Source organism: Tursiops truncatus, chromosome 12, assembly GCF_011762595.2.
Source record: "Tursiops truncatus isolate mTurTru1 chromosome 12, mTurTru1.mat.Y, whole genome shotgun sequence".
In the NCBI taxonomy this organism is placed as follows: Eukaryota; Metazoa; Chordata; class Mammalia; order Artiodactyla; family Delphinidae; genus Tursiops; species Tursiops truncatus.
This window is the reverse complement of record NC_047045.1, coordinates 45,703,234-45,718,962: the sequence shown is the minus strand read 5'-3', so window position 1 is coordinate 45,718,962 and position 15,729 is coordinate 45,703,234. Positions and strand designations below refer to the sequence as shown.

Genomic DNA, 15,729 nt, shown 5'->3' with positions numbered 1-15,729 from the left:
TTTTTAAAAATGACGTCTCTTTTTAAAAGTACCTAGACTGTTATTTTCAACCAAAAAATTGTTGAATATAACTTTTTTCTTACGAGTATTCTAATTATTCTGTGAAGCAGATACAAGTCCCAGCTCCCTTTGATTTGTCATATAAAACCGTGGACCAATGGGAGATCGACCGCAGCTCCATACAACTTCTGAAGAGATTAGGATCTGGTCAGTTCGGCGAAGTGTGGGAGGGCCTATGGAACAATACCACTCCGGTAGCAGTAAAAACATTAAAACCAGGTACGAGAACAAGAATGGCAAAGGTTAAATGGCGTATGTTGATACTTATAAGCTCAACTTGCCACTGTAAATGTCCAAGAGGTCATGGGACAGCCAGTGTGGGCACCAAGCGAGGGTTATAATCACTTTCTGTAGTGACCACAGTGATCTATCCCAGCACCTGAGATTTTCAGAATTACCGCAGGTATGATTATGATTTTGAATCCTAATCTTATTAACAACTGAGACTAAACTTTATTGTCCAATCTGATCATTTTTTTCCAAAAAAGAAGCAGCTAGCTATCCATCCTAACACTGCTCTCTAAGGAAGGCCTTTTGGAGGTCAAAAGAGAACAAAAACTCAGATTTCTTATATTAAAAAATAGCTCCATGATAGTTTTCTTTCCAAGAGGAATAATTATTATTGATTTACAGTGTAATAGCAGCAAACAGCTTTGGTGATTGCTTAAATGTCTTCACTTCACTGGGGCCATTAATCAATCTTCTCAGCTATTTATTGCTTAGCAGACTACCGCGCAATAAAGACGAGCCTGAAATCAACTCCCACAGTAGCTCTGACAGGCAAAAATTAATATTTAATGTTGCATTACTAGCTGAGTTGAGATTGGGTCTCTTTTGCTGTGCAGCTGGTCAGCTGTAACCAGCGTAGCCAAGGAGTGCTCTGAGCAGGCTTCCCCTGCAGAGGCTCCTGACATACCATGGTTTCAGCTCTAGCGGATGGTGTGATCTGGCAATGATTTAAGTGTCCTGCATTCCATGAATCTGACGGCCACCCAAAGCATCAACATAGAAACATATTGTAGATAAATCGTCTGAATGGAGATCATAATTGCTGCTATCACTGGAAACATCAATCAGATTGTTTGGGGGTGGGGGAATGATCCTACTATATCGGTAACTAACCATAGGCCAAACTAATTATAATAACCAAAAGAGGTCCTTTATTATGGTTTGGATGCCTCTTTTATTCTTAGCTCCATTTTGCCACAGTGATTCAAGACTTTAATCCTATTTGATTATGTGGAGCAGATGGAAGTGAGGGAGCTCAGCAAAAATTGATGGAGAACAGAATAGGCCATTTCCCCCCATTCTCCCTCTGTAAGTCCTTGCCTCTTCCCCTCAGCCTGTGAAGAAATGCTTACAGTTGATCTGTCTGGTTTTCCTAAGAATATGCCTATTTTTAATAATAATACAAATATAGTCAACACTCATTGAACACATATGTACCAGACAATGCTATTATCCTGACAATGATTTTATGTCGGTAGGATTATTAACCATGTTTTAGAGATGAAGAAACTGAAGTTCAGAGACATTTGGTAACTTGTTCAAGATCACACAGTGAGCTAGGATTTGTTCGAGCCTGGGTAGTGAACTTCTAGACTCTCAAAAGGCATACCAAAGGATAGATTGCCTAAATGCTTGATGTGAAATGATCTGCAGGTCACATGTAACTCTTTCTAACTGCATATTAATAAACAGTCAGAGTGTTAGCTTGGAATGCCAAAGCTTATCCATACCTGGGGTTCAAATATTAGCTGTGAAGTCTTCTATCTGAGAGAATGAGGAACGAAACAGACTCTTTAAGCATCAGTGAAAATGATATTTGCACTATCCATAGTGAATACTGAGATGTGAAACGACAGTATTCCTTCAGTTACAACAATGGCTCTGAAACATCATATCCTAAAAGAAATAAAAGATCTTTAAATGACTAATGAAAGGTAACTCCAGGTATTCTTCTTTCTCTTAGGTTTTATTTGACATTAACTGTTGATTCTTGGCACTTTGCATGGTGAGTCAGAGTTGAGCCATTTAAGTGCAATTTAATTGTAGATGAGTCTTCAGAATAGGCTCCAATATCTCCCTTAACATTTGGTCAAGCTATTAAGACCAACTGTGGAGATATTAATACAGGAGAAAATGTTGAATATCAGCTTCAAGAGGAGGAAAAAAACACTAAGTTTTGGGAGTGGCCCTTGAATGTTTTCTACTGGGCCTACACTATGGATATATGTCCTTGCAGAATTAAAGACATAAATATGGCAGAATATCATTGCTTTTTAGAAACGTTATCCAGCTCTTCCCACAGTGGGTACCAAGGACAGGGCAACTATTAATCTTCTCTGCATCCTGGACAGAAAAACTCACTGCAATAATTAAACATTCAGTGTCTTCCAGTGTTCATGTTAATAGAATGTCTTCTCTTTGTGTTCCTAAGATGCCTGCCTTGTTTTATCAACTAGACTGTCAGTGTTTCCTTTTCCTTCATTTTTCACATGGACCTGAATCAACCTCTCTTCACCTACAGGTCATAATACATAAGCTGCACAGCCCTGATGCGCCAACACATCAGTTATTAGGTTGCCCTGGTTGAACTGATTCTCTTCCTTGATAAATCTGAAGATTTGTGACACTCATGCTCTTACTTTACTGAGAGGCAGGAAGCAATCTTGGTGATTCCCACCAGGCTTCTGTGAGGATAGGAATGCCTCAGTAACATAAAGTGATTTCCCCTCTTCTTGTTTCAGGTTCAATGAATCCAAATGACTTCCTGAGGGAGGCACAGATAATGAAGAAACTAAGACACCCAAAGCTTATCCAGCTTTATGCTGTTTGCACTTTAGAAGATCCTATTTATATTATTACAGAGTTGATGAGACATGGAAGTCTGCAAGAATATCTCCAAAGTAAGCTAAAGACTTAATAAAAGGAAAAAAGAGGAATTTAGTTTAGCTAGTCCTATAAATGTCAATTTAGCAAGGCTTCTATAACCCAAAGGATATCTACTATGGTATATCTGTGACAATGAATGTCTTACCATTGAATTGCTCAACTACTCTTTAATAGGATATATACTGTGTACTCAAAGGGAGGAAAAATATTTATGTAGTGGAAGAACAAATTGTTCACCATAGACATATCAGAGTACTTAAGTGTCATGTGGAAAATTGAAGAATTGATGTTTTTCATGATGCTTTGTTTCCTACAATAACTAATTGAACATTATCAGTCATGGACCAGTATTTTCTATGGCCCAGAATTAAGGGACATGGAATGCTTTCGGGTGAAGGGAGGGAAAGGTACCCTCATTTTTCTCTTTGCCAGTTTTGGACAACATTGTGCTTGTTGGAATTTAAAATACTTCCAACGGCTAGGCAACATTAGAATATTCAGACTAAAAAGAAGAAATATACTATTACTTTATTTTTACATCTGCTTCCTGTAGTCTGAGAAGACTTAAGGGCACTGTAGAATTTTGATGTTTATTACAAATTAATAATTTAATAAGCCACAATATTATAAGCGTTAAAATGAGATGTTCAGAGAAGTGGAGATCAAGTACTGAGAGAATAATTCATGCTTTAAAAAGAGGCATTTTCTATACTTTCTTGGAATGTCAGAGTGGGACTGATAGAATGTATAGAGGTAAAGGGAGGTGAGAATAATGGAACAAAGATATCGGAAAGATAGGAGTATTCTCTCATTTCAGGGTGCCTTGTGAAGCTGGTGATATTAAATTGCAAGACTAGATAGGAACAAAGAACGTAAGACTTGCTAAGTGCTGTTAAAAACAAAAATATACCTAGCTCCCTTGCATAAAGATATCAAATTTAACAGTATTAGATTGTGTTACCCACCAGAGAGAGACTAACCTCAGCCATTGACTCCTTTTGCTTTATTCCCAGGGACAAAAGTATTAGGAGCCCTTTCAGGTCATCTCTAACGAAAATGCTTTGTCAAATTAGAAACATTCGCGCTGTTATATCTCACAGTCAATGCTCAATCCTCAGATCTATCAGCAGTATTCAATTCAAGGAGGACAGGACACTGCCTCCTTCTGGTAACACTACCTTCTGGAAACACTACCTTCATTTGGCTTCTGGGACACTTCATCCAATGTCCTTTTCTCTTCCTTTCTTGCCAGTTCTTCTCAATCTATGTGATTTCTCTCATCTCCCACACTTCTCAATATCTTGGAATTTTCCAAGACTCTTTTGCAACATCACCAGATTCCTTGCTAATCTCAACCAGGCTTATTGTTTAATAACATTTATGTATTAACCAATTGCCTAAATTATATCCCTCCATTACTTCAGAATCATATATCCAACTGCCTTCTTAGCTTCTCCACGTGAACACTGTATCAGTCTGGATAATATGGGTATGATGCAGTAACAAACCCCTCCAAATCTCAGAGTCTTAACACAGGTGTTTATTCTTGCTCTTGCTACATGTGAGATATAGACTGGCTGGTGGCTCAGGTCTTTTGATCACCTTGGCAGCAGCAGGGGATATGACTATTCTCATTCTGGCTCTTAAAGCTTCTGACCAGGAGTGACAGAGGTCATTTCTGTGCCCTTTTCATTTGGTTAAATCAAGTCAAAGGGAGTAGGGGAGTACAGCCCTCTAAAGTGCTTAAAAGCAGGAAAAAACAAAAGTTTCCAAACAGCCCTCATTTCTACTACATATGTCTATTAGACATCTCAAAATAATTTGTCCAAAAACTGATCTCTCATATTATCCTCAGTAATCTGCACCTCTTGTGGTCTTTCCTTCTCTGACAATGTCAACACACAGGCCTAACATCTTGGAGTCACCTCTACTTCTCATATCCTATATCTGACCAACCAGCAAATCCCACTGGCTTGCTTTCCAAATATAGCCAGGATTTTACCACTTCTCAACACTCCTACTCCAGTCCGAGTCATCATCAACTCTCTCCTGGATTCTGCAGTAGCCTTCTAATTTGTCTCCCTCTTTTGGTTCTTGACCCCTTCAGTCTCTTCTTAACACAGTAGCTGGAGAGATCCTGTTAAAATGTAAATCAGGTCACGTCCCTCCTCAGCCCCAAACCTTCAGTGACTCCTTGGTTCTCTCTGTGTAACCCATAAAGTCCTGCCTGACCCGGCTCTCCAGTACCTCTCCGACCCCATCTCCCACAGGTTTGCCCTGGTTCACTCTGTCAACTACACTGCCCTTCTTTGCTACTCTTTGTATCTTCCAGATGTGCTCCGCTGCAGGCCCTGCGCACTTGCCGTTTCCTCTACCTGAAAATTTTTCCCGTTACTTATCCGCACAGCTCATTTTCTCACGTCCTGAAGGCTTTACTCAGGTATTCCCATTACAGCGAGTCCTTCCTGCGTCACCCTCTAAATTCTGAGATTTAATCTCCCTTTGCTGACTCTTCGTATTCCTCTTTCCTGCTTTTTGTCTTCTCTTCCTAGCTGTTAGTTGTCATATAATGCATGACATATTTATGTAGCTTATTTTTAGTGTCTTCTAAAATACAACTTGTAGAGGACAGAGATTTTTCTTTGTTTTAGTGCTAGAACGGTGTCAGGCACACAGAAGGTGTGCACTAATTGTGTGTTGACTAAGTGAATGAATAAATTAATGGATAGATTGAGTCAGGGCTATCCTGAACCTAATACAGTTGGGACTTGTTTTGTGCTTGGTATCAGCTTGCAAAGATACGCTTAGTATATTGCAAACTCCTTTGACATTGAGGATTTCTGTGGTTTGTTGATGTGTTTTACTCAGGGTTGAGCACAAACTCTGTCATCTTCTGGGTTGAACTATCAGGGTCAAGTTTACAGAGGCCTTCATTTGCCCGGATACTTAGCAGCCAGGGGGAGTAATGAAGGCATGCTCATTACAGACAATCCCTTCCCAATCAAGAGGATTTGATTTCAACAAAATGATCTTAAAATGTATCTGCCAGTCTTAAACATCCCATAATGATAAATATTATTAAGCTGAAATGCTCTTGAGTAATGGAACATAACTGAAAATACTTCCTTGCTGCAGATGTAAATTGTCACAGCTCTATGAACGTTTATATCAGTTTTGACATCTGGCTGCTGTATTAAAAGTGTGCTCTGAGGTTGTATGCAGTTCCTAGGCCACTGTGCTTTTCAGGGCAGAAAATATGTTACTACTCAGTTTCCTTCACTATTGTGCCTGTCAGTGAAAACCTTTTTATATCCACCGTAATAGGATTGGATGTTGTATTTGATAGCTGAAATAACACACATTTTTCTATAGAACCATCTTTGTAGTCCCTAAGCTTGGCTGAATATTTTTTTGTAATACATTTTGCCAAAATGGAAAAAGCTTGTCAAAAAACTTTAGCACTAAGGGTAATTGATGCCTGGTATTTCTTACTGAAGTTTAAAGAGGATAAATATCTGCATTTTTTACTTTAGCTGGGCTTGTTTTCTTTCCAATAAATACTTATAGAGCATCTAGTATATGTCTGTATATTTTCTTTGTTTTACAGATCAAGTCCTAGCATGTTGTTCATCATTCTCACAGACAGTTCAGTTAAGTGGATTGAAGCAGATAGGAATGTTTTCACTGAGATACCCTTTAACTGAACACAACTCCATAACTATTTGCTGTCTGCATGAATGGAAGTCTCTTCATAGCCCCTGACTTTGGGTGCTCAGGAGTGTAAGGTGGATTTTAGGGAGGCAGTACAGAATAAATTTATGACGCATGAGATTTCAGCCTCCAACATATCCTGGATTGGAATCTCTACTCTATAAATTATTACCTGTTCCTCTGAGTGGTAGGAACACCTATCAAACAGGGCAAAATACTTCCTATAGTTGTTCTGAGTATTAAATGAGGTGATGTACTAGAAAATCAACCATATGGGATAGTGGTAGGAGAGGAGCATATATATTTTAATTTTTTTTTCCTCTAAAAATCACTATATAGCACTTACTGTGTGCCAGGAATTTTTCTAAGTCCTATACAAGTATTATTTTAGTTCATTCTTCTAACAACCTCATGAACTAAGTATTATTATTACCATCCCCATTTTACAGTTGAAGAAGCTGAGGTATGGAGAGATTAAGTAACTTATGCAAGGTGGTTGAACAAGAATCAAACCCAGGAAATCTGGCTCCATAGTCCATGCTTTTAACCATATACATAGCACTGATATTATTCTCCTAATATCCACCTATTATTTATTGCTGCACGACAAATTACCCCAAAACTTAGTGGCTTACAGCAGCAAACATTTATTATCTCACAGTTTCTGTGGTCAGGAATCCAGGTGCAGCTGAGCCGGGTCTTCTGGGTCAGGGTTTCTCACAAGGCTGCAGTCACGGTGTCAGCCGGGGTTCCAATCATCTTTATCCATTCATTTGTTGACGGACACTTAGGTTGCTTCCATATCATGGTTATTGTAAATAATGCTGCTATGAACTTTGAGGTGCATATATCTTTCGAATTAGTGTTTTTATTTTCTTCAGGTAAATACTCATGAGTAGAATTGATGGATTATGTGGCAGTTTTATTTTTAATTTTTTGAGGAATCTTTATACTGTTTTCCATAGTGGCTGCACTAAATTCAATTCCCACCAACGAAGCACTAGGGTTCCCTTTTATCCACATCCTCACTAACACTGGTTACTTCTTGTCTTTTTTGTTTTTGTTTTTGGCTGCGTTGGGTCTTTGTTCCTGTGCGTGGGCTTTCTCTAGTTGCAGTGAGTGGGGGCTATTCTTTGTTGTGATGTGTGGGCTTCTCATTGTGGTGGCTTCTCTTGTTGAGGAGCATGGGCTCCAGGCACCAGGCTTCAGGAGTTATGGCTCGCGGTCTCAGTGGCTGTGGCTCACGGGCTCTGGAGCACAGGCTCAGTAGTTGTGGAGCATGGGCTTAGTTGCTCCGCAGCATGTGGGATCTTCCTGGACCAGGGCTCGAACCCGTGTCCCCTGCATTGGCAGGCAGATTCCCAACCACTGAGCCACCAGGGAAGCCCCTATTTCTTGTTTTTTTGACGATAGCCATTCTTACAGGTGTGAGGTAATATCTCATGGTTTTGATTTGCATTTCTCTGATGATTAGTGATTTGAGCATCTTTTCATGTGCCTGTTGGCCATCTGTTATGTCCTCTTTGGAAAAATGCCTATTCACGTCCTCTGCCCATTTTTTGATCAGATTGTTTATCTGTTTTTGATGTTGAGTTGTATGAGTTCTTTATGTATTTTGGATATTAACCCCTGATTTGATATGTCATTTGCAAATATCTTCTCCCTTTCAGTAGACGGTCTTTCCATTTTATTGATGGTTTCCTTCATTGTTTGAAAGCCTTTTAGTTTGATTTGGTCCCATTTGTTTATTTTTCCTTTTGTTGCCCTTGCCTGAGGAGACAGGTCCAAAAAAATATTGCTAAGACCAGTGTCAAAGAGATAATTGCCTATGTTTTCTTCTAGGAGTTTTGTGGTTTCAAGTCTTACATTTAAGTCTCTAACCCATTTTGAATTTATTTTTGTATATGAGAAAATGGTCTAGTTTCATTCTTTTACATGTAGTTGTCCAGTTTTCCTAATGCTACTTATTGAAGAGACTTTCTTTTCCCTGTTATATATTCTTTGTTGTAGATAATTGACCATGTGAGTGTGAGTTTATTTATGGGCTCTTTATTCTGTTCCATTGAGCTATGTGTCTGTTTTTATGCCAGTATCATACTGCTTTGATCACTATAGCTTTGTCTGAAGTCAGGGAATGTGATACCTCCAGTTTTATTTTTCTTTCTCAAGATTGCTTTGGCTATTCAGGGTCCTTTGTGGTTCCATACACATTTTAGGATTATTTATTCTAGCTCTGTCGGTATTTTGTGAGTATTTTGATAGGGATTTCATTGAATGTGTAGATTGCTTTGGGTAGTTAAAATGGACATTTTAACAATATTAGTTCTTCCAATCCATGAACACATAACATCTTTCCATTCATTTGTATTCATTTGTATCATCTTCAGTTTTTTTCATCAATGTCTTATAGTTTTCAGAGTACAGGTCTTTTACCTCCTCAGTTAAATTTATTTCTAGGTATTTTATTCTTTTTATTTGCTTGTATATGGGATTGTTTTATTGTTTTCTCTTTCTGTTAGTTCATTATTAGTGTATAGAAATACAACAGATTTCTGTATATTAATTGTGTATCCTAAAAGTTTACTGAATTCATTTATTCTAATAATAAATGAATCTTATTTATTATTGGGATTTTCTGTATATGGTATCATGTCATCTGCCAATAGTAAAAGTTTGACTTCTTCTCTTCCAATCTGAATGCCTTTTATTTCTTTCTCTTGTTGGTTGCTGTGGCTAGGACTTCCAATACTATGTTAAATAGAAGTGGTGAGAGTGGGCATCCTTGCCTTATTCTGGATCTTAGAGGAAAAGCTTTCAGCTTTTCACTTTTGAGTATGATGTTACCTGCAAGTTTGTCATAAATGGTCTTTATTACTCAGAGCCTATTTAAATATGCTGCTTAGATTAAAAAAACACACACTCTCACACACAAACTGTGCTTAGGTCTTTCCCATTTGAAAACTTCCCTTGACTCCATTTATTTCATTTTTTTAATTGCAAAAGATGACATACATGTAGAAAGGACATGCATGACTTACGTCCTTGCTACATATATATTTATAATGTAATTATAAAGCGAGCAAGTAAACAACTGTGTAGCCACTATGCAAATCAAGAATGAGAACATAGCCAGCAGCCCAGAAACTCCTCTACTACCTTATCAATGACAATCCCTCACTATCAGGAACTTCATGATAATTGCTTTCCCTTCCTTGACTTACATTTTTCTCTGCTAGCTTCTTCTTGTCTTCCCTTCTTGACTAGGTTTTTGGAAATTGACATCTCCTCTTGCTATCTCCACATCCTCAGCTCCCCTTCAGCCCTTAACCCTTTATACTCCATCTCCAGCGAGACTCTCTTCCTGCAACCAATGTTTCCAGTGACTTCTTAATTATTATATTGTAGAAATGCTTTTTAGTTCTTATCTTGCTGGACTTATTTGACAATGGTAGTGATTTTCTCTTCTCAAACCTTTGACTGTTAGGATGTTCTCTTCTGGTTCTTCTCTCATTCTTTAGGCTGATTCCTCTCAGTTTTCTTGCAGGTTTATTTTTATATGCCCACTCTAAGTGTTGGCATTTCTCATGATTCTATCACTTTCTAGCAATCTCACCCACTTTTAATGTTTAACTCTTGCTCCTAGACAATGACGGTTAAATCCATCTTTCTAGCTGCATGCTTTCCTCTGAGCTTCAGAACCATATGCTTGTCTTCTTTTAGACATTTCCTCTTGGGTAATCCGTATGCATCTCTAGCTTAACAAATCTTAAACTGTTTAATTCTGATCAGACAGCAGCAATGATAGATAATAAGAACAGGTAGGCTTTACTAAGTTCTTCCTAGGTGCCAGGTACTGTTTTAAGTGCTTTACATGTATTATCTCATTTTAACAAATAATACCACAAGGTGATGATCATTATTGCTGTATATATGGAGAAATTGAGACACAGGAGTGTTAAGCAGCTTGCCCAAAGTCAGGAAGAAATGTAAGGCAGAGCCCTGATTCAAATTCTGGCACTCTAGCTTCAAACCAATCTTCCTCACTCTTGTACTGTAGTTGCTCAAGTCAGGAATTGTGTCTGGGACTCTTGACCATAAATTCAATACATTTTTGGTAATATCTGGCTTATTCAGATAGAGATAATGATAATTTGGATTTATATGAGACCTTTTCAGTTCTCCAGAAATTTGAAGACCTCTACTAACAGCGTGGCATCTAAACACTTATCCAGGGATGGCTGACCCCATTTCACAAAGTCACCACAAAATAACACTAATCTCTCTAGTAATGATCAAACTGACTCAACTACATAAATTTCCTATACTTAGTTATATAGAATCAGCAGGAGGAGAAACTATGTCTACGAAAGGTATATCATGCCTATACCTTCTCTTCATAGAGAGATGAGCAACCTATTCTAAGAATAACAGGCTAAGAAAGGAAAATGTAATGCATGCATCAAGCTTAATGGAGTACAAATGTAATATACTCAGCTTATAACTATGTAACATATATAGAACCTTCATTATTTTGTGAGCTAGTTTTTAAGAACAATGTGATGGAAGAATGAGAACTTTTCATTGGTTCAGCCATGCAAATTAGTACTATTTTTAGGGTTAAAGACTAAAACAACTAAGAAATGTTTCAAAGAAATCCAGAGGCAACCAAGTAACAGTTTCCATGAAGAGATGAGTCAGTGATGTGTGGTATTAAAAATGGCAATACCTGGACTCTTCCGGATATTTATAGCTGTGTTTGGATCATGTGGTACTGTTGCTCCTTTCTCCCAATAATGCTCATTTAGGGAAGGGAGGGCCTCAGCTTTGAAATGTGTTTGAGCTCTGAAGCTTGTTGCCTCATTAACCCTTCGCAGGAAATGGAACGGTTTGTACCTGTTATATTTATTTTCTCTCAGTGCTATGGCACTTAATCCCACTGATAGCTCATTCATCAAAATTCTTAGAATTTGCTTCAATAGTTCAAATGTTCTCCAAAGTGAATCTCTTATTTTCTCTTTTTACCTAGATGATGCTGGATCAAATATCCATCTGATGCAGCAGGTAGACATGGCAGCCCAGGTTGCTTCTGGAATGGCCTATCTGGAGTCCCAGAACTACATCCATAGAGATCTGGCTGCCAGAAATGTCCTTGTTGGTGAACAGAGTATCTACAAAGTGGCAGATTTTGGACTTGCAAGAGTTTTTAAGGTAGATTTGGCTTTGTTTTAATTAGTTGGTAATGGGTCAAAAGGCTAGACCAGTATACTAATAGATTTACTGTTATTTTTCGATATATTTCTCCAAGTTCTATTGGTCCATAGACCATTTCAGGATCCCAGGGCTCTACAGACAAACTACTTCCTATTTCTATTTCTTCACCAAAGAGAAAGAAACAGAAAAAACGATGATCAACCAGATGGGAAAGTATGTAATTAAGTTTGCAGTTGAATAAATGATCAGTTGTTCAGTACCAGTAGCCTCTGTTTGTCTGCCTCTATTTCTCTTAAAAAAGGCAGCACACTTTGTACAGAGTTACCCTATCCATTGTTGCTCACTTTATGCCAGACCAATATGCATGCTGCCAGGCATGCTGCCAAAATTCTTCAGCAAACCTTGGCTTTTAAAATCCTGCCACCCCCGCTCCCATTTTATGACATTAGGCCAAAAGACACTAATATAGGAGATATAATATTAGGTGTTTTTTTCTGAATTTAATTTTTTATTTCTACATTGTATCGTAAAAATATGAGTGTGAGGCATGACACATAAGTAAATGATTCTCTTTTGATCTTTATGAATTTATCATCTTTTCTCTTTGTAAATTAATTAGATCCCCAGTGAGTTGATACATTAATTTAAATCATTTGGACCCTACTTTTCAGTATTAGAAAATGGTTACATGGTAATTATCAACGTCAGTGGCTCTTCAATACCAGCAGTAAATCAGAAAACAGGCTTTGCTTTCACTTTCTGTATTTGCTAAAGACCAGGTGTAAAGCCAGTGTTATCACAGATGCATTTCCCATATGTATTACAGTGCTCCTTCCAGTGCTACTTTTAGCACATAGTAGGCTCTCAAATAATATTTCATTAATGAAGTCCCGCAGATTATTCAGTCTTGTGTGTCAGATTTGGAATTTGCTACTGTAATTATCATTTGAACTAAACTCATTTTGAATCTTGTCCCTCTAAATTTTAATGCAAAGCAAGTTACAGACGAATGAGGGTGACCAAAAAAGAACCCCACTTTAACCTAGCTTGATTCCTTAATGCATTATCAGGTAGATAATGAAGACATCTATGAATCTAAACACGAAATAAAGCTGCCGGTGAAGTGGACTGCGCCTGAAGCCATTCGTACTAATAAATTCAGCATTAAGTCTGATGTGTGGTCATTTGGAATCCTTCTTTATGAAATCATTACTTATGGCAAAATGCCTTATAGTGGTGAGTAATTAATTCTGAAGTGGGCCTTTCTGCTGCAGGTCACTTACTTAGGTGTGACTTTAACTGCTTTGCCCAGACTTAGAGGGCAGAGTTATGAGGCTGACCACACCATGTGCCTGTGGGAGCATAACAGATAAAATTTGATGATGATGATTTGCCTTAATGAGTTGGTTTATTGCCTCCTTCTCCTTTGCTCTTGAATTGCAGTCTTACAGACATTACTTGCTGTAGGATTTAGTTTAGTCTCTGCAGCCTGGGAAGGGGATGGTAGACTTCATAGTTTCTCCGGGGAAGACAGTTTGCTTTGTCCTCTAGAGTGTCAGTATCTATGAATTTAAGACTCTGATTTCCAACTTGTTTTTTGTTGGTTCCATTTTATATTTTTTAGGTATGACAGGTGCTCAGGTAATTCATATGTTGGGTCAAAACTATAGACTCCCTCAACCATCTAACTGTCCATTGCAATTCTACAACATCATGTTGGAGTGCTGGAATGCAGAGCCTAAGGACCGGCCAACATTTGAGACACTGCATTGGAAATTTGAGGATTATTTTGAAACAGACTCTTCATATTCAGATACAAATAACTTTGCATGATGAACACTGAAGAACATCAAATAATGAAGTAGCAACAGAGTTCAATAATCAGTTCAGAAATACAATCATATTAACCAACTGTAAAAATGAATTTATCTTGACATATTCAAGTGATAAGGTACATTTGGCCATATAATACAAAAAAGATTATATGTGTATTTTATCAACTGGGCAATACTGCAGGACAGTCTGAGATGAAATATCATCTCCCCACTGCCTGGCAAAATCAAATGCACTAAACAAAGTTATTTTTCTTCTTAAAAGAGACACATTTCTATTTATTGTTTGAAATGCTGTTCAAGAGGATCAACAGATGATAGCGAATTTTTACTCAGTGACTGTTGTAGCATTTTCCCGTTTACTGATTAAGGTGGCTATTCATTATTCCTCGGATTGCTGAATCCCATCAGGCTGTTATTATGAAGGAATCTGATTGCTTTGCTGCACAGCAGGACCTGTGCTTTGAGATTTTTTTTCTCTTTTAAAATATCCTGTATAACTACAATGATGGCAAAGACATGTTAAATGACTTGATTGTACTTGGAGTAATTGCACATATTTTTTTCCTATGCATAAAAAAATGAAGCAGCTGTTGAGAAAAAGAATTAAAATCTCTCTCATTTTGTAGAAGGAAATGATGGAATTTTTCTCTACCTCGGTATGTGTCATCTGAGATTCATCTACATTAGTTTTAATCTCTTAATGCTAAGAATCAGCTTGCAAAGTTGATGAGTTATTATCTTGGAAATATGCAAGAAACATCTAATAGCCTGCCAGATCTGAGAAATAAGTATCAAAATAGTTTAGGAAAATGAGAGGAGAGCAGTAGGATTGCTAAGGCCTGGGATTTCTGAATAATTTAAAAAATGTACCTTTGCTATATAGGCTACAGAACAGGCCAAACTCTGTTTCAGATCTAGAGAGTAGGAATAAGGAATAATAAGGTTTCATTACGTTGGTTATGAAACTGTATTTTTTGTCTGATAGGACAAGAGGGTTTTTACTCATCTTAAGTTTTCATCAACCTTTGTAAGAATGTTATTTCTTCTTAAGCAATGGGTGTATCAAGTTCTGTGCCTCATTAGATGATTAGGGAGAGCTCTCAAAGGGGGTTTCAAAATCAAATATATATTCAAAGATCTTCTAATGTAAAGCAATATGAATGAAAAAATGCATAAGAAAATTTTGAGTATATTGAGAATAATTTGAGTATCTTCTTTCATCTTTCTTTAAAGGAGAAGAAGAGCAGTTTTAAGTGGTTACGGAAACCCCAACACAAAGTAGATTAAGCACTAAGTAAATCTGTATACTCTGTAACTGGAAGACAGGAGTTGTTAAAAAGGAGACAGCAGGCCCCAAATGGAGTCACTTGTGCTAAGCCCCATAGCAGCAAACCAAGACTTAATACTTAAACTAATTGCAGTTTCAGCATTTCCCAGAAATGTCATCTTTAACCAGTCAACCTGGAATTACCTGGCCAGCATGATAGACCCCTTCCATCCCACTTAGAAGGGCAGGAGGGCGACCTCGTCAGAAACAATGCATTCTTTGCTAATGACGTTCTTTTCCCACCTCCTTTCTCCTTTTAAAAACCCTTGCTTTTCTACAGCATGGCCGACTCCTTTCTATTTGTTAAATGGGATGCTGCCCAATTCACGAATCACTGAATAAAGCCAATTTGATCTTTAAATTTACTCAGTTGAATTTTTGTTATTTAACAAGATAGAGAGGACTCCATGCACAATACCATTAACAATTCAATGATGTTAACAAAGACCCAAGTCCTTTCCCAACCTTCCCTCTGCCATCAGCATTGTCCTCATTCCTATGGTCATAGATGGCTCTCAAAACCAACTGGGGTTCCCTCTTCTCTTCACCCAGCAGGAGAAAATGGGAAGCCTCTCTCTTTGCATTTTCAGCTTACATAAAAATCATTCTTTTTCAGGCTTCCTTGGTGGCGCAGTGGTTGAGAGTCTGTCTGCCAATGCAGGGGACATGGGTTCGTGCCCCAGCCTGGGA

General features: G+C 37.9%; 1 protein-coding gene across 1 annotated transcript in view; it reads left to right on the top strand.

The window, feature by feature from the left end:
• FRK (fyn related Src family tyrosine kinase) overlaps window positions 1-15,420 on the top strand; it is an 86,306-nt gene extending 70,886 nt beyond the window's left edge. The window contains exons 4-8 of the mRNA XM_019929213.3: window positions 111-279; window positions 2,811-2,969; window positions 11,693-11,874; window positions 12,948-13,113; window positions 13,502-15,420. Of these exons, the coding sequence (XP_019784772.1) occupies window positions 111-279; window positions 2,811-2,969; window positions 11,693-11,874; window positions 12,948-13,113; window positions 13,502-13,710 (885 nt within the window). The 3' untranslated portion in view covers window positions 13,711-15,420. The remainder of the gene's footprint in view (window positions 1-110; window positions 280-2,810; window positions 2,970-11,692; window positions 11,875-12,947; window positions 13,114-13,501) is intronic.
• The last annotated feature ends 309 nt before the right edge of the window (window positions 15,421-15,729 follow it).